A 23,455-nucleotide genomic window follows, 5' to 3' on the forward strand; every position below is an offset into this window, starting at 1 on the left:
AGAGGCTTAAGGGGGCCGTTTTGAGAGCCTGGGAAACGATTACAGATGCAGAGATAAGAGAGAGGAGAGGGACAATTCACCAGCGTTGTTTAGATGTAATTGCAGCTAATGGAATGGAGACAAAGTGGCGAAATCGTGAATAGCTTCAATTATAGTGATTTACCCCTTTGGAGTGATTGAAGTGTGGGATAAAAGCGGCAGTAGTGGCGTAATTTTACGGTTAATGGGCCCTGTACGTAGTACTACGTACTCCGGACACGGTGCTTTGAGTGTTTTAGTAACGTCCGTAATGACTACTTTATAGGTTCCCGAGTGCAAGTACGAGATCGGATAATCAGAAGGCTATGTACTACTCCGCATGGTGCGCGTTTCGGGGAGATTAATTGTCGGGCTCCATGTCGCCGGGCATATTCTCGGGAAAATGTAAAACGACCACCGGGGGACTTGCTCAATACCTGTTCGTGGTATCACCTACGAACCTGCAGCTTATGCCCTGTGTCCTTGGTATTACACTGCATCCAGGGGGCAGAGGAGAGTCTGCAAAGCCAAGATTGAGCGGGTGGTTACTGGAGGTGACCCTTCGGGAGTCCTCCTTTGGAGAAAAAGGTATGGAGAATTACTCTGGACACCTGGAAACGATCTAAAAAGAGCTCGCAGAAGCTTGTAGCCGCTAATAGAGGTCTAAGAACCTCTTTAGAGGTAGAGGAACTCTATATTACTACTATTTAACGTTAAATATCTTCCCCTTGCCATTAACTCCTTTACTACTATTCCGAATTCGAATTAATAGTAATATCTCTCCTTATAATTAATATATATATTTGCTAGATAAGAAGAGGGCTCAAGGTCTAATAAAGCAGTAGTTCTCTATAGCTCAATTAATAGCTATTGCTTATAGCACTAGTAATTATAAAGATATTTAGAAAAACAAGAGCAATTCTCTTTTTATTATCTATTCCAGTTTTGGCTTTTGCTATAATATATATAATAGATAAATAGGTAGTTTTAAGATATTATATAAAGTTCTATAGGCTAAAAAAAGAAAGTATAAGATATATACTATGCTTTTACTTTTTCTATATTTACTAGATATTATAGAGGCTAGTATATTACTAGCTATAAGGTCGGTATATCTAAACCTGTATTAATTAAGATACCTTATATTTTCCGATAATTATATAAAGAGCAAAGTAATATTAGAATATAAACTACAGACACTCTTATATATATACCCTTACCAAATAATAATAGTACTAGAAAACGCGGCAGAATCAGGCTTATCGATCGAAATTGGGGACAGTCAGACTTTCAATTCGTATTGTCCGGAGACGTTTCGGGTATTGGAGGAGAAATTATTTGGGTTGGGGGATATACCATGTTGAGCTGCCTCATGAGAGACCGCTGAAACTGCAGCCTTCAGGAGCTCTTGGAGATTAAACTTCAGATATCGTTGCCCAAGTTGAACTGATTCCTTGGATCTATGTCGGGTCAGCGTAGTTTAGAGGAGAAGAATCCAACGTGCATCCATCGATTCCTCGTGTATCTGTAGAGCTGCTCCTCCGCTATGTCTTCCACTCCAACAATTAGAGATTTCAGAAGTGGGAATAAAATATACACACGTATTCCGTCGGAGTTCTTAGTACTGAGGTGGGGCAATGCTCTCCGACTCTGTCTTTGTATTGAAGCCGCAAAGGGAGTACGCATTCCATATTTAGAAAGAGGAGGATGCAATCGATGAGTCCATGGTCTGAGATACATGCTCTTTTCTTTCCTGGAGTCGTAAATTCGCGTTGTGGTGGGGGACAAAAGTTGCGGTGAAAAGTGGCCAATTCAGTGAGCGGGGTCTTAATCCAAAGGAAGTGATCGCTGAAATCAATGGGTTGTCGGGCTACCTTAGCGGAGAGTATCGCTGAGATATCTAATTTATAGGGCAGTTACAGCGCTTCGACGCTTCACTACCCGAGATTTTGGTTGTAACCGCTCAAGCGTTTGTATCGACGAGACCGGCCCGAGAAGCGATGCTAGTCACTTCTAGTTACCTGGGCCTCATTCAATGCCGACTTCATTCTCTTCTGAGATGGCGGATGTGTTGTTGCGATGTTGGACACGAGGGGCGCTTTGGGATGTTGGGGAAGATTGAGGGTTCGCGACTGAAGCCTGGATGATTTCCAGCCGCAACTCCTTTGCCGAAGGTCACGTAATCAGCCCCTGAAATACGAGCGAAGCGAAGCCAGGCGTCTCAGAGATGAAGCGCGTACTGACACCGAAAGTACTCCAGAAGGCGTCGAAGAGCTTTGCTCTAGCCGCTATTACATTCCAGCCCTCAATTTCACAAGTAAGCTGACCTTGCGCCGGAGCGAAGTCAGGGGTAATTCCCTGAATTATAGGGGCTTCTCGCTAATCATTTTACGGAGATCAAAACACCCCCCGAAGCTTTCAAGAGAGGGACGCCTCTAAAGATGTTTTCGGATAAAGTTAGATCAAGTACTGTTGTAAGAGACATTATCATCTTACTTAACCTCGGTTTCGGAATACCTTGGTATCCATTAGAGCAGTTTAGAACAGTCTGTTAACTGTTGTCACAGAAACCGCCTACGAGTAGCGCCGGAATCTCTTGAACTGCAAATCGCGAATCGCGTCAAACGTGCCTTTCCAAATCCCAATCCACAACCTCACAGAATGACTTGAGGCGCCGCGCACCTCCAGACGGAACCGATGGCCTACTATGAGATGGGCGGCACTGTCAGATATGTTCAGTCGCGTTCAACATTGGTCGAGCTCGTACGAAGTTCGAGCCACCTGAAGCAGGCAAGGGCGTGAGACAGGACTACATCAGATACGATACACTTCGATGCCTAGCATTTCGGCGGCAAAGTGGATGTAGGGAGGATGATGGAGGCATACATGTTGCGGGGCCGGGTTGTTCTTTCGATGGAGCTTACAGTGGGCATCGTTCAACCTGGCAGAAATGAAGGTCAGTAGTGATCCCTCTCAAATCCTCGCTTCATCTTTAATCAATATGGCCGCTAATATTATAATGTGGTAGGGCATGAGTCGGCCACGATGTATTGTCAAAAATCCTGCACAATATCTTTGGGAGGACGATGGGACCGAAGAAGTGGATGATGATGATGACGGCGAGCAGGGAGAAGCAGATGAAATAGAAGGAGAGGAGCAAAAAGAGGAAGGAGTAGAAGAGAGAGTAGAGGAAGGAGTGAAAAGGAGATGGGACGAAAGCAGGGATGACTATTAGGATAAAGAGCAACACGACCACGAAAGGCCAGCGAGTACGTCATCACTCCTCAAACAGCAGACTGGGTGACAGCTCGTTGGTTACATCTTCTACACCGACACCAAGTAAACTTCGGCATTGAAGAATTCTCGCCTTCAAACTACACCACCGGACCAATTGATCCCGATGAGCCCTTGGAGCTCAATGAAAGTTATGGGATACTTGTACACGCTGCCTGCTAGACGATTTTCGAGCGGGTCTGCAAATTACACCTTGGAAGAGTCGATCTACGGGGCTTTGTTGCGCTATGGTAAGTATGAAATCGCATTTACCACTTTGTGAGTTTACTGCTGATATTTAGCTGGTGTAGAGAGAAGCTCGCGAAAGTTAGGGGTTTCAAAACTTGAAGCAAGAGGCTACTAATCAACAACTCAGTAGGCGCCCTGGAGACTGGGCTCACCTTGTTGGGGCCGAGTTGAGTACGGAGTAAGATGGGTAGAATGGTTCCCTCTGTATTATCTGACATCTTAAGTACGTTGCTGCAAATCCATACCGTATCCCGGGCCTTGCCTTCGGACTTTTCGAATCAATTGTAGGCGGCGGCAATACACCCTTCGCTGGAACCTACCCACAATCCGAGCCATAGAAGACTCCTACATCACTTGATCCTTTCAAGGCACTTCCAAACGAATTAATAAACACGGTCCTATTCCAACTGATGCCAAAAGATATTGCAAATATACGCTTGGTCTCTCGATCGTTCCACCAATTACCAGGATATCTCTTCAAGCACCTAATCAAGGGACATATGCCCTGGTTCCGGGAAGTGGATGAACTGGAACATCGGGATGAATGCTTTGGTCGAAGATTTCAGAGTCGGATATTCGCGGACGTACAGCCAACATCAATTGGCTGCGAATATATCAGTAATGCTCGTACTCCAGAAGAGAATGTTGGGCGTCAGAAATCGAGTAAGGATTCACAAGCTTGTGGAAGAAAGCATAGACCGTATTCGACGCTTGCAAACCGAGGGCCCTAGCGGAAAATATCACATCCTAGGAAATCGACTTGAATGGCTCGGGCGTACTGGCAGTCTATCTCCTCTAGAGGCCCCCGTTCATGTGACGCATTCACGGCATTGCCCAAGATGTGTGCAAAAAATTTTTTCAAGTTGCAAGAACTGACGAGCTGGACATTGACGAAAATAAGAGAACTCTGGCCAATTTCTGTTCAAATTTGTCAGGAAATACGACATTCTGCAAAGGAGCAGCAACTCTCAGGTAAGGTAGAAGCCAAACAGATTCAGCCTGCGTTCTGGTCCACCCAATCTTCGCCTTGTCATAATGCAATATTGACATGGTTTATATCACTTCACAAGAACAGCCTCTTCTTGACCGAAGTCGATGGCTGTCGGTTACACTTCTTCCGTGGCAGTATCTCAGAAGATCTTACACAAGCTGCGCCCATCATGTGACAGATCTCTGATGCTGAATTTTCATTGCGTCGTTGAATCAGGTGTCTCCACTCAGAGTTACGAGATGGGCTGCAGTAACCTTAGCGTGCGCCACGCCAACAGGCAACCTCATCCACGAACAACTTCTTCTCTTCACTGTCAAAGCCGCGACACGTCCCTTACTTCATACCCAGGATACCATGGCTGAGAACATCTACTCGGAACTACGTCCTGAACGCCAAGAGATCCGCCTCATGTTCCTTGAGTCCGGCCAACCGGAAGACGAGATCATCGCGAGCCTGCGCTGGGCTCCCGAATGCTGGACTCCCGAGTTTGAAGCACTCTCCTACGTCTGGGGAGACCCTCTGATCACTCGTCCGATCAAGTTGAATGACCAGCCCTACCAAGTTACCGAAAATCTGGAAGCTGCATTACGAAGACTGCGGCATGATGATAGAGTGCGAATTATGTGGATCGACGCTATTTGTATCAATCAACAAAATCCTCGGGAGCAAGAGCATCAGATCGGCCTCATGCGTGATATATTTGGAGGATGTGCTCAGTGTATTGTCTAGCTGGGAGAGGAGGATCATGAAACCGAGAAGGTTCTTGAGTCTCTTCAATGGATGCACGACAATCTGCACGTACATGAATGGCCGTGTTTTTCTAACTCCAAAGCCACCAAGACCCTGTTGGGCGCAGGCAAAAATAACACTTGTGGAATTGGTCCAGCACTCGAGCCATTACAAAAGTTTTTGCGCCGGCCCTGGTTCTCTCGTACTTGGACCTTCCAAGAGTTCGTACTACCAAGAAATCATGAAATACGTTGTGGCCATTTCCAAATCCCTTTTAGCTTTCTATTGAAAGCTCAACAGACATTCCATGATCACACCAGCAAATGCTGCAAAATGAACTCGATTTTTCTCCTGCAGCTTGTCCAAGATCTCAACGTCCAACTCGATATTACCATTATTCCTCTTTGGTACACGCTTAGTTGTCTCCACCGCTGCAAGGCGAGAAACTTTCTAGATATGTTAGATGACACCCGTCACCGAATCGCAACCAGAGATCATGATAAAGTATACGGGCTCATTGGTCTTGCCCCGCCTTACATTCAAAAGACAATACTCCCAGATTACCGACTGGACGTCGCAGCTGTATTTGCCCAACCACTGGTGCGTATTGGCAGTCGAACGCATCTCTAAGACCTCTTATATATGTGGTGAGAAGAGAGAGTTGCAAGTTTCGACTACCATCATGGGTACCAGACTGGTCTCATGCTCCGATGTCTCGAGATTCTCGAGTGCTTCGAAGAGCCACATACGACATTTTCAATGCATGCGGCTACGGAAGTCTTCTTCCAATTAGATGTCATGATAGGATTATCCATGTATAAGGCGTGTGTTCCGATACTGTGAAAACGTTGTGCGACGCCGAGTCAAGGATCCATACGAAATCGGACCTCTTTGTTACAGTATGGGGTTGGCTGGAGATGGCAGCAAAGTGCAGCGTTCAGAAGCCATGCAGAGGGCTCGGGACATTCTCGGAGAACACTCTTTGGAGAATTTTACTTCTTGACAGTGTTGAACCACAGGTTAAAACTGCTTTGTTGCGTCGGGCCACCGAAAGCGATTTCAACAGTCTTCACACCGAATTGGCATCATTCGAAAGCGACTCGGGGTCACTAGAGGCAGACCAAGTGTCTCTACTCATGTGGAACGTATTATATAGAATGCGTCGAGCCAAGCTCATCACTACTAATGGTTGGCTGGGTATGGTTCCACGAGATACTCAAATTGGGGATGAAATATATGTTTTAGCAGGTGGAAGGATACCCTTCGTCTTACGACCTTCGCAAGAAAAGTTTTCCCCGTCCGGTTCATCGAATTCTCAACGTTCCTGTCACACGTTGGTGAGAGAATGTTATCTCGATGGATCCATGGATGGAGAGCTGTCGGTTAAGTTGAGAAGTGAAGCTGTCGATGTCTTCATCGTCTAAATAATCAACTTCTGAAAAGCCTTTTGATACAAACGTGAGATATATGGATTGCATATCGCATTAGAAAAACAGCTCCCATTTAAGTGATGAATTGTGGAAAGTAAGTTCTTGGGAGAAAGAAGGGGCGCGGGGCGTCAGGGACACCATATACTTTGGAAAGAAAATCAGTGTGCCCCTGCCAACCCCTGCAACACCCCTGTTTTGCTCGCGTAGCATTCCTAAAACATGGGTGTACGTCCAAAGGGGAAATGACAGGAGGCCAACTCTGATTAGAATATATAAGCACCCTCTCTGGGTAAACCCTAGAACGGGTGCTTATGCAATTGAGAATTGGATTCCCTTCTAGCCCCCTTCCCCGGCATTTCGCAAGCTAATTTTTATAATTTTATCGTAAAGTAAGGCTTTCTTTAGCCCCCGGTACGCATACAAAAGGTGGGCAAGACGTATGTCCCTCTGTCCCTCACTTGTAATCGCTTAGGAAGTATATCCTCAAGGATATACGTATACTTCCTGCACTTAAGATATAGGTATATATACACTCCTGTAAAGCGCCGAAGGCGCCGAACGCCGTGCCCCTGGCCTCCTAAGCTTTAGAACTCCCAGAACTAGCGCTCTGTCTAGTTTATCCCTAAGACAGGTTTCATGCAGGAATCTTAAAAACTGTGCGTGTAAATTAAAACTGCATACAGAATTTTCGCCCTCTCGACTCATGCACGAGACTGCAACTCAGAATAGCAAAAAACTATCGATAATGCGCACTCGCATTCCCACTGAGCTCACCAACAGTGATATCCGCCGAACCTGTACTATGATACCCCTCAGTGGCAAGAATCATATAATCGTGCGTGCCCAACTTCATGCCCAAATTTGCCCAGGCCGCAAAATGTGCTCCAGTGTCAATTGTTCCGCCAATACGCTTAGTCTGTCTCACACTCCAGAATTGCTGGAAAGTCGCGGTGCCCTTGATGGATGGTTCATTTGTTCGTGTAGTCGTCAGGATATTGTAGACCGACCCATCAGAGGTGACCGTCCCCTTCTTGGAAGCAGCTGATGAAGGGTCGTAGCTGCCGAAATTTTCGGTGATGTAGTATTCCACGAGCGGATCCACGGTCCAACCGTACAAGGAGAGATATCCATTGCCAGGGCTTTGCCAAGTCCCATTGTACGTAACCATCCTGGACAGAAGACTGTTAGGATGTTCTGATTCTATGAATAGATGGAAATAACCTACTTGGCTCCGCCCGGGTTCCATCCTTTTCCAACGACCAAGTTGCCGCTGCCACTGCTCCAGTTGACGGAGTACTCGCCACCAGCGAGGTTGTTGTAAGAGAACGAGCCCCCATCGCTCCAGCACGAATAGAAGTAACCATTGTTCATCCCTGAGCCTTGTGGTGTATCACGCTCGACGACCCTCCTCAACTTGGAGAAATCGGGAAGCTGCCTAGGTGCTGCAAAGGTTGCGGTGATGGCCGAGCAAGCCAGGGCAAGTGACGAGAAGGAGACCATGGTGAGTGCTAACGACCGTTCAGGACTTTAGGAACAATACTATTCTCCTTCCACGGGGCAGCCTATCCTTTTATCCATCTCCCCCTAGCTCCCTGGAGGCGAAGGAGATAAATTGTAAGAAACTGGCGTTTGATCATTATTCCATTTTTTTCATGGATCGTGAGGTCGATGGAGATTTTGCCAGCAGCAGATATGAATTTTTCAACCTTGGCCTCACTGGAGTTAGTCAAAACGCGGAGGTGATGCCCCACCTTCACAGAATCTGTGGATGCCGAGTGGCGTCTGGTGCAAATTACCAGTACTTCACCCCTCACACGGAACATATGACAATTTCTTGAGTTAAGACCTTATCTTGTGAATTCATACCCCTCCGTCGGAGTTTTAACAAACATGCAGGCTTACAAGAAGCCAATAAGAACATTAAGGGGCGCGGGCGCGTTTCGTTTCTCCGAAATTCGAATTAACCCGAAACAGCTGCCCATCCACTCGGAAGTGGACGACTATGAATCGCTTGGACGTCATATATCTGCGATGTTTCAAACCTGAAATATCGCTTCTTAGTTCTTACAACCGGGCTCATGATAATTTCTCCGAGACCAAGGGAGATGTCACCAACGGTATGTGTTGACGTCATATCTCAGACAGCATGGAAAGCTGTGTGCCGATCTGGAGTTGTTCCCAGGAGCGACAGGATCTTTTTCAATCTGAATCGGGTAAGTAATAAACTAATCAAATTTCAGCCTAGACACTGAGGCCATTAGCGGGCTAGTCGACAAAACCGAGAAGCGAAAAGTGATTTTCTGATTTTTTGATTTTTGCGCCCGCACCCCTCCCCCCTCCCCATACCTTACTAAAAAAAGAAGTACAGTATATACGCCCTTATTCTCGACTACTCCTAGCCCCCCCTTAGCTTGTATGGTCCGTAAGGCAAATCCCATAGATTACGAGGCATATCTTTATCTCCCTTACTCTCTATATCCTCCGTACTGCCTAGATTATTCGAATTATCTATATCTCCTTTATCCCCTTCTCCTCTAGTATTCTTACCCTCCTCTACTATAACCTCCTTCCCTATTATCTTCTAATCTTATATCTGTCTTTATATTCGCTTTCTATATTTTATAGGTAGTTAAGGCTTTAGTATAAAGGGTTTTATAGATATAGAGTAAGGCTTTCCAGACTTAGTAGGATTAGTATTAAGTTAATAGAAAGTATAGATTTTACCATTATTATTATATCTATAATTTATATAAGTACTATCGAATTTGCCTTCTATAACTATATAGTATTTAAAAGGGCTCTTCGGTTTCTTCTTATTACTATAAGTAATATAAACTTAAGAGAATTTGGTTCCGTAAATATATATTAAGCTTGCTTCCAGATTTGCCTTGCCTTTCTCTAATTCCTTTAGCTCCCTACCCTAATATAGCTCTATCTCTTTAACTTTAGTCTTATTATTAATTTACTTTACTACTTTAGTAGTATTATCGGATAGTATAAAGAGATTAAAGTATTATTATAGAAGAGGAAAAAGAGGTTATATATAAGAAGGAAATCGAGGAATAAAGAGGTTTATTAATTAAATATATTAATAGGAGAGAATATTATAGACTAAATCTGGATTATTAAAAAATATATTATAAATATTTTTTTAACTTATTTATAGCTTTATTGCCTTTTCTACTACTTTTGCCTTTACTAGAGCTACTATCTAAAGCTATATTTAATATATTTTTAATAAAAGAGAGCTTTAATAATAGTATTATATATCGGAATTAAAATTATTTTTAGAAAGAGATTAAGATTAAGGTTAAGGCTAAGATTAAAGCTAGTATAGCTATATCTTTATTATTTACTTTTAGAATATAAAAATATATATTTAATATAATTATTTAAACCCGAATAAATTTATAATAAATAATACCTGAAAATGGAAATATTAATATTTAATAGCCCTAGATTAAATATATTTAAATATTAAAAAAATTATAATTTTAGGTATTATAGTTATAAAAATAAAAATAAAAATATTCTTTCTTTTACTAATTTATAAAAGCCAAAATATATTAATAATAATTAAACTATATTCGACTTATATAGTTAGCTAATTTACTTTACTAATTATAAATAATTCGAAGTAATTTAAATCTCCTTAAATTTCTATATATAGCTTATTATATAAATTTCTATATTTCTATATTTAGTAATACTATAATTATAATTTTTAGATAAAAAGAATTCCTTTATTCTAATATATATAATTATATTTATTTCTTATTTTTCGAATATATAGTTATTAAATTAGAGAGATTTAAGAATTTTAAATAATACTTTTTCCTAAAAAGTATATATTTTTAATAAATAGTAAAAATAAAAATAGAATTATATAATAATATAACTATTCTATACTAATAACTTTATTTTCTGTAAAATTATAATTCTATTCTATTTTTATTTTAAAACCTCTATTCTTTTTTTATATTTTTTTGATTTTATTATTAATACTAAAAGCTTTTATTTTCTACTAATATCTTTTCTATTAATACCTCTATTAATATTAAGAACTAGTATCTAATTACCTTATAACCTTTCTTTCCTTCTCTAAATTCCTCTTTTAAATTCTTTTTCTAAATCCTTTCTCTAAATCCTTTTTCTTTTAATACTTCTATTATTAATACTAAGAACTAGTATTTAATTACTTTATAACCTTCCTTTCCTTCTCTAAACCCCTCCTTTAAACCCTTCTTCTAAATCCTTTCTCTAAATCTCTTTTCCGAATCCCTCTTCCTTTAATACTTCTACTAATAATACTAAAGCTAGTACCTAATTACTGCTTCCGAATTACTTTTATCTAGAACTCCTATATTATAAGTCTTTAATCTATTTATTTCTTAGAAAGCTAAATTTTAGATCTCTTCTTTTCTTTTCTAATATCTCCTTTTCTCTTTTTCTAATATCTCTTATATTTTTGGGCCCTTTAGAAATACCCTTTTTCAAACTTCTAAAAAAGAAACTAATTCCTATTTAGCTCTCTTCAAACTTTAATACCTCCTTCTCTTTTCCAATATCTTTTATATTTTCGGGCCTTTTAGGAATATTCTTTCTCGAACTTCTAAAAAGAAACTAACTTTTATTTAGATTTCTCTAAACTTTAATACCTCTTTTCTTTTTTTAATATTTATAAAAGCTTTTAGGCTATTACTAAATACTTCTATTCTTTATCTTAAAATATATACTAATTTATTCTTATAGGAAATAGTTCTTCTTTTTCTAATCTCGATTTCTTTAATATATATTTCTTATTTTTGGATTATTTAAATATCTTTTTATTTACTTTTATAGAATATATACTAACTTATTTTTTTAGTTTCCTTTATCTTATTTTTCTTTTAATATTATTATATATATATCTAGTTAGTACTAATTCTTATAACCTATAATTAGGCTTTTTATTTATTAAATACCCGGGTATTTTATTTTACTTTTACTTTATATATTTTATTTTATATATTTTATTTTTCTTTTATTATAGATTAGGACTTAAATAGTATTTACCTTAAGTATTTATACTTTCGGATATATAAGACTTCTATAGATCTTTCGGGATTATAAACCAGCCTATTTTGGTTTAGGAAAGCTTCCTTAAAAGTATTTCAGGAATTATAATATTTATTATAACTTCTTTTAAAAATTAATATAATATAGGTATTTCTAATCTATTCTTTTTCTATAAAATAAACTACTATTCTAAGTCTATATAAAAATCCCAATTATTTCTTAAATTAAAATATAGATATAAAGAATAATAGGTACTTTTAGGCTAGATTATAGTATTAGTTAAATATTAAAACTTCCTATATCTATTTTATAAACTTATAGTTCGAAATATATTATATTTAATAGGACTTCTATATCTAATTACTTTATATTATAGTAAAACGTTTTAGTATTATAATTAGGAGAGTTCTATTTTATAATCTTATTTACTATTTATAGATTTTCTAGCTAATAAGTCTTAGCTAATAGCTAAGAAATTTATTAGCTATTTTATCTAAAGCCTCTGGGAATAGGAAGTTACTTTAATAAAGACTTAATATTAAAAATAAATTTAATTAATTAATCCAAATAAGAAGTTTATAATAGAAATCTTTATATCTAGGTAATTCTATATAATAAACTCAAGTTTCTATTTCTGGTTATATAAATAAGCTATATAAGAAACTTCTATTAGAATAGTCTCTATTTCTAATTATATAAGTTATAATCTATAATAAACTCAAAATTTTCTGGTTTATTAGAGCTTGGGTTATTTTTAGAAAAATTAGTAAGCTTTTCTAAATAGACTTATTAAGGCCTTAGTTTTTAAAAATATTAGTCTAGTTTTCTTATTTCCTTTTTAGGTAATAGTTCGGCTTTTAGGAATTATATATAAATATTAATAAAACAAATATAAAAACATATTATATATACTTTCTAGATAGATTAGAATAGAACTTATAGGATTCCTATAATATTTATATTAAATCTATAATACTAGCTAGTAAAAACTTTAATAACTTTAATTAGACTTAAATTATAAGTCTAGTTTTTAGATTTCCTATTTAATTTAAAAGTTAAATAGTTTATAATAGGTTACTTATTATAGAATATATTATACTCTTTTCCCAAAAAGTATTAAATACTAGTAATAATTCGGAAGCCCTAAAGCTCTTAAAACTCTTTATAAGTTTCGGGCTTTAGGGCTTTTCTATAGCTAGCTAATTATATAGAATTATATAATTATATAGGTCCAGTATTAATATAAAGTAATTAGTAACTTTATATATAGATATAGTATAGTTTTTAGTATAGCTAGTCTAATATATTATATATCTATATATAAATATCTATAATTTTATTATTATAATATAATATATTCTTAATATATCCTTAATATAAAAATCCCTTTATAACCCTAGACTTTTAGGAGTTTCTTCTATATTAAAAGTAAAGTATATAATACGGTTTAAGTATTAAACTCAAAAGATAAAGAATTATAAAGGCCCTAATAATTATAAGACTTTATAAATTTAGATGAATTTAAATATTATAAAAGTATTAAATTTAATAGCCTGATTTTTAAATTATATAATAACTAATTAAAGAATATTACTTTAAAGTATTAATTATAAATTTTAAATATATATATATTTATAAGGAAATAAAACCCAAAATAGTACTAAGCTAATTATAAAATATAAGAAAAAATATATTAGATATTAGATTTATTTTTTCTTAACTATCTTAACCTTAATAAATATTTATATATAATTTATTAGACTTTATATAATGGATTTATTTAGGAGAAATAAGATTAATTAGTCTGGGAAGTTTAATAATAATAGTTAAATTTCCGTCTAATATAATAAATAAAATACTAGTAATAGTCCGGATATCTTGGGTTTTATTTATAAAGCTAAAGATATTATATCTATTAATTCTTTATATCTAATAAGGAAAAGAAATAATATATTTATATAATCTATAAGATTAACTATAATTCTCTTTACCAGAAAAGAAAATAATAAAATTAAAAGAAAATCTAATAGCCTATTACTATTATTATTATTAATAGCTTTAATATTATTATTACTATTACTATTAGAATTAGCTTTAGTAGTACTTTCTATAATACTTTCTATATTATCTTACGGCTTTTAGAAATTAATAAATAGAAAAGAATCCTGATATATATAAGTTAATTAAATCTAAAAATAAGGATTTATAGAAGAAATAAAGAATAGAAGCCAGAATTAAAAGAAAGAATTATATATATATTTTTATTTACCTATTCGTTTATTAAATTTCTTCTTATTTTTAAAGTCTTATATCTATACTAGTAAATAATACTTTTCTGGGCTCTTTGGGCCTCTTTAGTCTATTATTTAATCTCTTTAAGTTATTATATCTTCTAAGTATTTTCTAGTTCTTTATATAGAATCTTATTCTAATATAAAATAAGGAAAATTATTTAGGTATTTTTAGGGTCTAGATATATACTATAATAGGAAAAATTAAAGATAATTTAAATAGAATCTAATAAAACTATAAGTTTCTAGGCTCTTTTACTATTAGAACTAGTATAGAATACTAGTTTATTTATATTATTAATAAATTAATAATAGTAGATAGGTCTACTAATATAAAAAGAGAAATAAGGAAATAGCTATTAAGAAACTATATCAGAAAGAATAGAAAAGACTTAATTATTTATTTTAAATCGAAAGCTATCTATTAAAAAACATTTATTAGAATTTATATAAAGAATCTAATAAAAGAAATAAAAAGAAACTTATTACTAATTTCTTTAGAAAGTTAGATAATTCTTTATTTAGTTCTCTAATTCTTTATATTATTAAATATTTATTTATAGAAAACTAGCTATAAAACTATAGTTTATAATTCTATAAGACTAGATCCGGCTATATTTTAATTTATAAGACCTTAAAGGGCTTTAGGTAATCTATTACTAGTATAAGAAGTTATGGCCTAAATAATAGCTTAAATAACTTTTATATTTATAGTTTATTAAACTTATATAATAGTATAAATATTATTAGAAAAGTAGTTAGGTTAAATAATATAACTTATAATAAAAGGAAATATAGAAGAAAATAGTTATAGAGCTATTAGAGTAGAAGGAGCTTAGAATAGAATAGAAATAGTATTTAATAGCTATATAATAATAGTAATTAGAGGAATAGGTATAATAGATATTTCTAGAAAAAAAGATATAGGATAAGAATATTAAAAAGAGCTAGAAATCTAAAGTATTCCAGGTATAAAGAAAGAGGTAGATATAAACGAAATTCCAGAATTATAAGATTTAAGTCTACTAGTATTACTATTCTAGATAAGTAAAATAGTAGCCTTTATATTATATTTATTATTAGTAGATTAATAGAATTTATAATATTAGATATTATTATACTAGTATTTGACTATAAAATATATAGTATTAGAATAGGTTTTAAAAAATAATAGTATTATTTTAAGAAATAAGAATTTTAAGAATATAGAATATTTATATAATAAATAAACTTAATAATTCTATTAGTATTATTTTTAAAAGTAAGAAAGAGGTTTCGAAAATAATATATTTAATAATAAATAATATTTATCTTAATATATCTAGTTATTTTATAATTAGTTTATTTAATTATCTTATATTATTAGAAATATTACTAATAAAGAACTATTTCTAAATAAAGTTCTAGACTATTAGGAATTATATAGGTATTTTTCCGGCCTATATATTATTTATATATTTTATATTTATTAGAATAACTTACTTAAAAATTCCATTCTATATAATAGTAATATTATATTTACTAGTTAGCTTTTCGAATTCTCCTAATATTAGTAATTACTCTAAGGCTATATATATCCAGATTATATATTAGAGCTAGTAGTAAGCTTAAATATATAATTAATTATTGTTTTTATTAATATCTCCTATATAAATATTAGCTATATTTATACTATAAGATATAAGCTTCTAATAATACTATTCTAGTATTTCTTTTAGTAAAAACTTATTAATATTTATATTAGTATATAAATAAACTATTTATATAAAGCTATATAAAGTTATATTACTTATTCTAAACTAAATAATTATTAAGAATTATATTATAAAACTCTATATTTATAGGGTAATTCCAGTACTATATCTTGCCTAAAGGCCTTATATATAGTCTAAATAGCTTACTAACTACTATATTAGGCCTAGATCTGTTTTTTCTAATCCTATAAATATTCTATAAGTCTATAAACTTATATACCTCGTTTTAGATCTATTATATATAAAGTACTAGTAAAATAATCCGGTTCTATAAATATTAGTAATTATAACCCCTAATATAGACCAGTTCCTAAAAGTAATTCTATATATACTAATTAGAATTAGTTATATAATTCGCTATTATAATACTAGACCTAATAGCCTTAATAAAAAGTAGTATAATTATTAGTATCTAATATTATTTTCTAATAATAAAAAGAATAAGGGACAGATATAGAAAAATAGAATTACTTATATACTACTAATATAGCTAGCTCTTCTAAAGCTTCTATTATTAGAATTCAATCTACTAATTCTCGGTATTTTTCCTAGAAATAAAGTAGTTCTTTATATATATAACTAATAAATCGGCTATCTATAAGAATATAAAGTATATTTCAGTAATAAGAGAGATTTTAGAGTCTTAATTAGCCTTAAAGAAATAAGGGCAGTAGCCTATTTAAATATAAATCTGAAAATACTATTATATAACTAAATAGATAGTCTAATTAGAAATTCTGATATATATTTAAATAATATTATATAAATAAATATTAATATAAATACATATCTCGATCCCAAATAATAATAGCTTATTATATCTATTAATTAACTAAATCCAGTCCGGCCCAGATATAATATATTTTCTCTTTTTAAATTATATCTATTATATTTATAATATAATTATCTCGGGACCCAGGAATTATAATATTATATATAAGCTCTCTCTATAGATAATAAAATATATTAGTAAATAAGGCCCTAACCTTTTAAGCTAGGGCAAAATAATAAAGTATAAAAAGACTAACCGGGTTACTAGTAAACCTTATTAATAGAAATATATATATAAATACTACTATTTATAACCTGTAATCCGCCTATTATTTAGTTTACTTTATAATATTATAAATAATTATTTATCTATTACTTACCTGTTTATTATAGTTATATAGTAAATGAGATTAAACTTCTTATATATATAGACAACTCTAGTAATTAAAGCTATATAGCTATAATTCTTAAGATCCTTAAGTATTTCCTTATTTATATCTCCCAGATAATATAGGATTATAATCTATATATAAAAAAAAGATATATTTACTATTTAAATATATACTTAAATATTTCATTCTTATAGTCGGTATTTAATTATACGAATATTAATATTAATTTTCTATAAATCTTTTAATCTTATTATAATTATTTTATAGGAAATATTTATATAAGCCTATTTAATAATAATAATATAATATAGTAAAAGATTTATAGAATATTATAGTATTTTAATATAATTAAATAAGGTATTAATATATTATAAGTTCAGGCTATATATTACTATTATAAAGCACTTTTAGTAATATAAGCGCTAAATTACTAGAGTAATAATAAGGCGTAATAGCCGGTGCCCCTCCCATATGCTTCGCTTATGGTCGGGATAAGTAAGTGTCTCGTTTAACTAAGTATCCTATTGAGAAAATATACGCCCTAAAATTTATATATAATCCTTACCAAAAAACGCATCTTATAATTATGTATTTGGCCCAACTTATTAACTAATTTATTATTTAATTCATATATAAAGATTCCAAAAATGGATATATCTTTATTTAATTCTACTAGGATTAGGGAGATATCCTGGAAGTATTTCTATTATCCACATGCTACGGAAGCTAATTACTACCGTATCTTTAATGAGGCCCGCAAATAGTACCTTGAGAACAATAATAATTCAGTAATTACTACTGCGAGAATATATTATATTAAGAAAGCTTCTTTGCGAAAATCGGTACTCTGCGAGCGTAATAAGAAGAGGAACTCCCAAGGACTCTATAATATATATAGTAGTAATAATAAGATCCTAAATGAGGTATAGGAGAAGGCAATTCGGTAATATTACTACGAGTAATAGGAGGCTGGTTTGGGTACTATATATTAGATAGTTTAAGCCGCAATTGCTTACTTAAAGGCTATAAGTACTTCTTTTAAATCTAATAATATATCTAACGTAATTAGGCTGAATCTCCCCCAAAACCACTTCCTTTGGCCACTTGGTTTAGCCTCTGGATACGGAACTACAAGATACTTTATATAATTAAAACGAAGCTAATTACATATATATAACTCGAGTCTTATATAGAAGAGAATATTAGAATATAGTTTCAGAAATATTACGATATCCTGGAGAAGCTTTATATTATAAAGGGAAAGAACGTTCTAAATATAGATAAGTCAGGAGTATATATTAGTTGCCCTACTAGTAAGTATGTAATTATACCTATAGAGGTAAAAGAGCTATATACGGCTAGCCCTGAGAATCGCAAATCAGTTATAATAATTGAGACTATTTATATAAATAGTTATAAACCTCTTCCGCCATTTGTAATTACTCCTGGGAAGAAGATTATAGATAATTAGGTATTAGAAAACCTGATCGGGACAGAGTATATTAAGTATATACCTACCGGATATATAAATAATAATATAGCTATAAAATACCTCGATTATTTAATCAAGTATTCAAGAGCTGGGCTAGACAAACCTTGGAAAATCCTTCTTCTAGACAGTTACAAATCGCATATCTATAAACCATTTTAATTAAAGGCCGGGAAATATAATATTAAGCTATTCTGGTTTCCCTCTCACTTAATATATATCCTTTAATTACTTGATATTAGTATATTCCGCCCCTGGAAGCACTATTATAAAATGGCAATTCATATGGCCCTCCGTTCCCTCGATTTTGAATATATAATTACTTCCTTTTTCTATAATCTTACCCTAATTCGTATATAAATAATACAAAAGTATATAATCAAGAATGCCTTTAAGAGCTCTGGTATATGGCCCGTTAGTTATAAAGCTGGAATTAAAAAGATGTAATTATATAGAAAGAAGAAGAGATTAATTAAGGAGATTAAGGAAGAGGAGAGCTTAGATCTTCCCCCTTTATTACTTACTCGCCCCGATAAAGTATGGAATATAGCCGTAACCCTTAGGGCACTTGCAGATTGTAATCCTACTACTTTTTCAGAAAATTCAAAGGAAACTTGGATAGCTATAATCAAAAAGGTTAATATCCAACTGCAAAAAAGTTATCTCCAGATAATAGAGTACCAGGCTCTCTAAACAAAGCTTCGTAAGGAGTATAATCGCAAGGCGAAGTCCCGTAAAAGCTTATATAAGGAAGGGCCATCTGCTAGTATAGTAGAGCTTTATATAGAGATTAAAGAGAAGAAGGAGAAAGATAATGGAGAAGCTCTTTGCAAGGCTAAAAAAAAGCTCGCCACTGCCATAAATCAAGCTAAAAATTAGCTCAAGGACGCCGGGATTCAAGCTCGCAAGGATAAGAAAGCTAGACTAGCTAGAATCGTAGAGTATTAACTAAAGGATAAGCTAATTCCAGTAGAGGATATGGTACCAATTCGCAAACCTGATAAATACCCTATAATTATTGAACGAGCTTGCTATAAGGAGGACTTTTACCCTGATTTATAGCTCGTGGTTCGCCAGCTTACGGCATCCCTTAGTAATCTAGCCCCCGATTGGCTAGAGGCACCAAATACCTTTATTAATATTAACGGGGATAAGGATATAGTAATTAATACTACTGAACGGAAGCATTAAAAGGAGAGGGTGGGAGAGTATATAGACTCAAGTCCACCCCCCCTTATTATTCCAGACTCTTCAGATATAGAGAGTAATGCGGGCTCAATTAATAGTATATAAGCGAATGCCGATTTTGTATAGTTCTAGGTAGCTTTGTATTTTTTATAACTAGTATCCTTAAATTCCATTGCAAAAATATAGCTTGATTTTGTATGCGATGCGTACCAAAAATCAAGAATCGGCTAAAATCTACGATGGGACAGCTTGGTTAAACGAGACACTTGCTTATCCCGGACCACAAGCGAAGCGCCGTGGGAGGGGCACCGGCTATTACCTAAAAATAGAGGGCAGTTACGTACGGTTGTCTAGAAATCAGAAAATCAGAAAATCGAAAATCAGAAAAATCAAATCTCGCTTTCTCTGTTGTCCCGACCTAGCTAGCTGTGGGCGCTCAGTACTAGAACTCCTGAAATCCTGGTCAATGTAGGCTCGGCCCAGCGTGGTGTACAAACAGTCCGCGTCTTCCCACACTAGAGGTGTGTACCTACAATTTCATCTATCAATCAATTTTCTGTTCTCCCTATAGGGAAGCCTTCGCACAATAAGCATGGCTCTTTAAGTGATACTCCTTCTCTTTTGCGGGAATACAGCTTATTTCTTTATAAAAACCGAAAACAGGTTCGAGAATAATGATCTGTGACTCCTACTCTTGACCGCAGGAGATAGCGGGATTCAAGCAGCTAGTTAAGCGAACGCCTGTCTCGCTGAAGAAAGGGGCTGTTGTTTTCACGTGAACATCGATCTGAATCGCTATTTAAGCCCCCTACCACGAAATCTAAGTTGCAAAATCGAGGACTTGCAGACTTACAGTCACCATGAAAAGGTGATGCTCTTCGTTTACTCAAGTGTGGTTGATGGAATTTTATTGGTTATTAGATAGTTCAACTGGAAATGCCAGAACTCTAAACTCCCAAGGAATTCTACTCTCGAGCTTCCAATACCTCAAACCAAAGATAAATCTCAACTTTATTCTGTGGTTCTTCACTATCCGGTTTGAATTTCTCTGTGGTGTTGTCTGAGCGATCAGAACTCGACCCAGATAAACCTCCAGAGCTTACCAACTTCCCCCGACTTTCATTTTCTCAATCATCAGTCCACAGCTCCCAATAAAGAAGACACATCAAATTAAATAATGCAACTATTCAGATCAATACAATAGCAGTGATATATCCAGCACCAATAATATCTCCCTCGGTCCATCTTCCTGACTCCTTCCTGAATCTTGGTCATGGTCTCATAAAGTCTTCTTTTATCTTTGTAAGCTCTCAATACTTCTGGCTATTGGGGATAGAGGTGCTGATGGTTGGTGGTCTGGGGGTGTCGGCACCCAGAATCGTCAAGATTTCCAAGTTACAACAAAAGCGTCAGTGGTTATGCTTACAAACAGCTGGCACACATGATCATGGAGTTTGATCACCTTTGCTTGTCAGTGTATACCTATACTACAGCATTGTAAGAAGTTCTCTCACTGCTGTTGAGTATTGTTACTCCTACTTGAGGAGGAGCTGCGATCTTTTGACGTGATTCCCTCGCCAAATCGAAGCGATACCAATCGTGGAAGGAGAAGACTTAAATATTTAAGCTCCCATCTTCCCTGCATTTATTCCCCATCCCCTCGCCACACGCTGAGATGAACCTTATATCCCTTCTGAGGAAATTTCTAAGAAATTCATGAAGTCAAAGTTGATTGTAGTGAGCTAGTAAATACAGGGTTTCCCGGACCACGTAGAAGTAAGCCTTCTTAGACAGTGGTATAGGTCGATCTTTTCGCTCATACAAGAAGTTATTGTCAAGCCTGCTGTTTCTATCACTTTGCTTGCTATATTTTCCAAATACTTGTTCTGGGACGGGGTGTTAGCGAAAGTGTATGGGAAGGCGTGTTCAGAAGAGTGTAAAAGACATATATTTGAGGTTAAATTGTTGCCCGGTGTCTGTGGGTAGGGGGTAGCACATGGAAGTTCAAGCTCGGAGATGTCGAATAGATTTTTGTGATTTCTCTTGAAGGTACGGAGATCGCGGCATAAAGGGTCGGGAATACAGGGCATTTTGACCTTTGGTGTTCTACAGGTACCGAAATTAGGGCAATAGCTCGCTATAAGTCTCTATAGCTCTAGGCAGTGCTCCCTAAATCGACGTAAAGAGGCGCTGCAAGACATTCGCAAGGGATAAGTAGATCTTCCAGGGTTATCGCTATTAGAAGAGCAACTGTGCGCTTGGAAGTTAAACGAGCAACTATTACAGGCCTCATTAGCGACGATACCCTTGTAAGTACAGGGGAGAAGGTGCCCTTGCTCCCGCCTTCTAGCGTGTTTTTAAGGGCAATTGCCTAGAATTAATAGGTTAATTTAGTGACCGAGTGCGCTAAAAATAAAAATAAAAATAAAAAGACAATGAAGTGCTGTTAAAGCACAAATGCCCTGTAATCCCGTCACTTTATGCCGTGATCTTTGTACGTCGATGGTAATCAAAAATACAACTTGATTATTTATCCAGCCAGGATATGCAGTTCCTGTTGAACGCCTATACAAGAGTGAATGATGAGAATTATGCGAATTTGCGAATATGAAAGTGTCTGAAAGTGAATTGGGAAATTTCAGTCCAGCCAACTGAGGATTCACATCTTCAAACTTAATCCAAGCCTCCGGCCTCCTTTGAACTCCTCGACAACCACCTGTGATCAAACCCTCCTCAAATCTCTCCATCTTTTCAGATCCCCGACCGTTTCAAAGACAATCACCTTTAAGGAACCAATTTTTGTATCCTCTCTGCTCTTTCAGAACCCCAGACGTTACCACATCTCCAGTCATTTCCAATCGACGGAACTATGACCTGCGTCATGGATCTGACCATTGTATGGCTACCTCAGCAGATGGAGCCACAGCAAGATGCCCAAGTTATTGCGACCACTTTCGCCGGATTCCCGGAGCTACCCGCTGAACTGAGACTGAGAATCTGGGGATTTGCTTTCCCGGTCCACGAACAGTTAGCATTCGGGCTGTGGGCAGAAGAGCCAAGCATCGAACCAAGGACGATAAATCAGGTCCGTCGGCAATTTTGCAAACCTGCGTCGTACTCCCATCATCTCATCCCGTGGTGATGCTCTCCCCGGCGGTTTCGATTCTGAACTCGACGTCCTTCGCATGCTCAACCAGGCCGCATTTTACGGGTACGCTGGTGGAACGGAACGTGGGCCAATATTGAGTAGTCACTGCAAACTAGGATATTGACGCTTGATCCTTTGTGTGGTAATGCTTTTTTGCGCTCTGGAGAAGTAACGGGGTGATGATAAGGTAATGATGAAAGTTGATTGACTGAGCTGCAAACCTTGAACTGGAGGGACGTGCCAGAAGCTTCAGGAGGGACTTGATGGTGGCTGATATTGATGACTGTAGATAATGAACAATACCAGCAGCGTTCGCCGGCCGGTGTAGTCTTTTCCTAAGTTTCCTATTGAACTTATGTTCTTTCCTGTTCCATTTAAATAATTTCCCATGTATCGATCTTAAGGGACAGTCAATCTTTGAAAGTGAGCCCGATGCCCCATTGCCACATGCCCTCGGTTAAATCCTGTTGGCATTTGCTCCGTCTTTTGCCATCCGACTATAAATTCAAGCTCTTTCACATGATCCTCCCAATAAATCTTAGCTCTACAGACTCATTCCTTGTCGAGTCAAGACAACAGCACGGCAAGTTGTGCCTCTTGCACAACCCCAAGCGGAAAGCTTCTCAGTTTATCCCGAAGGTCAACGCATCCACCAAGCTAACCTTATCTTAAAA

General features: G+C 35.4%; 6 protein-coding genes across 6 annotated transcripts; 4 read left to right on the forward strand and 2 right to left on the reverse strand.

Annotated features, from left to right (window-relative positions):
• Positions 1-1,435: 1,435 nt before the first annotated feature.
• Positions 1,436-1,888, reverse strand: K444DRAFT_431473 (uncharacterized protein). The gene has a single exon (XM_024872766.1). It carries the CDS (start codon positions 1,756-1,758, stop codon positions 1,489-1,491), a length of 270 nt encoding a protein of 89 aa, XP_024735274.1. The 5' UTR covers positions 1,759-1,888; the 3' UTR covers positions 1,436-1,488.
• Positions 1,889-2,678: 790 nt separating this feature from the next.
• Positions 2,679-3,396, forward strand: K444DRAFT_614161 (uncharacterized protein). Its single transcript, XM_024880486.1, has 2 exons — positions 2,679-2,974; positions 3,047-3,396. Exons 1-2 carry the CDS (start codon positions 2,969-2,971, stop codon positions 3,251-3,253), a joined length of 213 nt encoding a protein of 70 aa, XP_024735275.1. The 5' UTR covers positions 2,679-2,968; the 3' UTR covers positions 3,254-3,396.
• A 1,355-nt stretch (positions 3,397-4,751) lies between these two features.
• On the forward strand, positions 4,752-5,490 carry K444DRAFT_614162 (HET-domain-containing protein). The gene has a single exon (XM_024880487.1). It carries the CDS (start codon positions 4,886-4,888, stop codon positions 5,258-5,260), a length of 375 nt encoding a protein of 124 aa, XP_024735276.1. The 5' UTR covers positions 4,752-4,885; the 3' UTR covers positions 5,261-5,490.
• Positions 5,010-6,034, forward strand: K444DRAFT_431479 (uncharacterized protein). The gene has a single exon (XM_024872767.1). The coding sequence runs from the start codon at positions 5,312-5,314 to the stop codon at positions 5,888-5,890; it is 579 nt and encodes a 192-aa protein (XP_024735277.1). The 5' UTR covers positions 5,010-5,311; the 3' UTR covers positions 5,891-6,034.
• On the forward strand, positions 6,035-6,723 carry K444DRAFT_431480 (uncharacterized protein). Its single transcript, XM_024872768.1, has one exon. The coding sequence runs from the start codon at positions 6,178-6,180 to the stop codon at positions 6,682-6,684; it is 507 nt and encodes a 168-aa protein (XP_024735278.1). The 5' UTR covers positions 6,035-6,177; the 3' UTR covers positions 6,685-6,723.
• Positions 6,724-7,426: 703 nt separating this feature from the next.
• Positions 7,427-8,299, reverse strand: K444DRAFT_591649 (glycoside hydrolase family 11 protein; the record flags this gene model as incomplete). The annotated part of the gene is made up of 2 exons (XM_024878201.1): positions 7,916-8,299; positions 7,427-7,859 (listed from the first exon to the last, which is right to left on the reverse strand). The coding sequence occupies exons 1-2, from the start codon at positions 8,188-8,190 to the stop codon at positions 7,427-7,429; spliced, it is 708 nt and encodes a 235-aa protein (XP_024735279.1). The 5' UTR covers positions 8,191-8,299.
• Between the last annotated feature and the right edge of the window lie 15,156 nt (positions 8,300-23,455).

This window comes from Hyaloscypha bicolor, assembly GCF_002865645.1.
Source record: "Hyaloscypha bicolor E unplaced genomic scaffold K444scaffold_92, whole genome shotgun sequence".
NCBI lineage: Eukaryota > Fungi > Ascomycota > Leotiomycetes > Helotiales > Hyaloscyphaceae > Hyaloscypha > Hyaloscypha bicolor.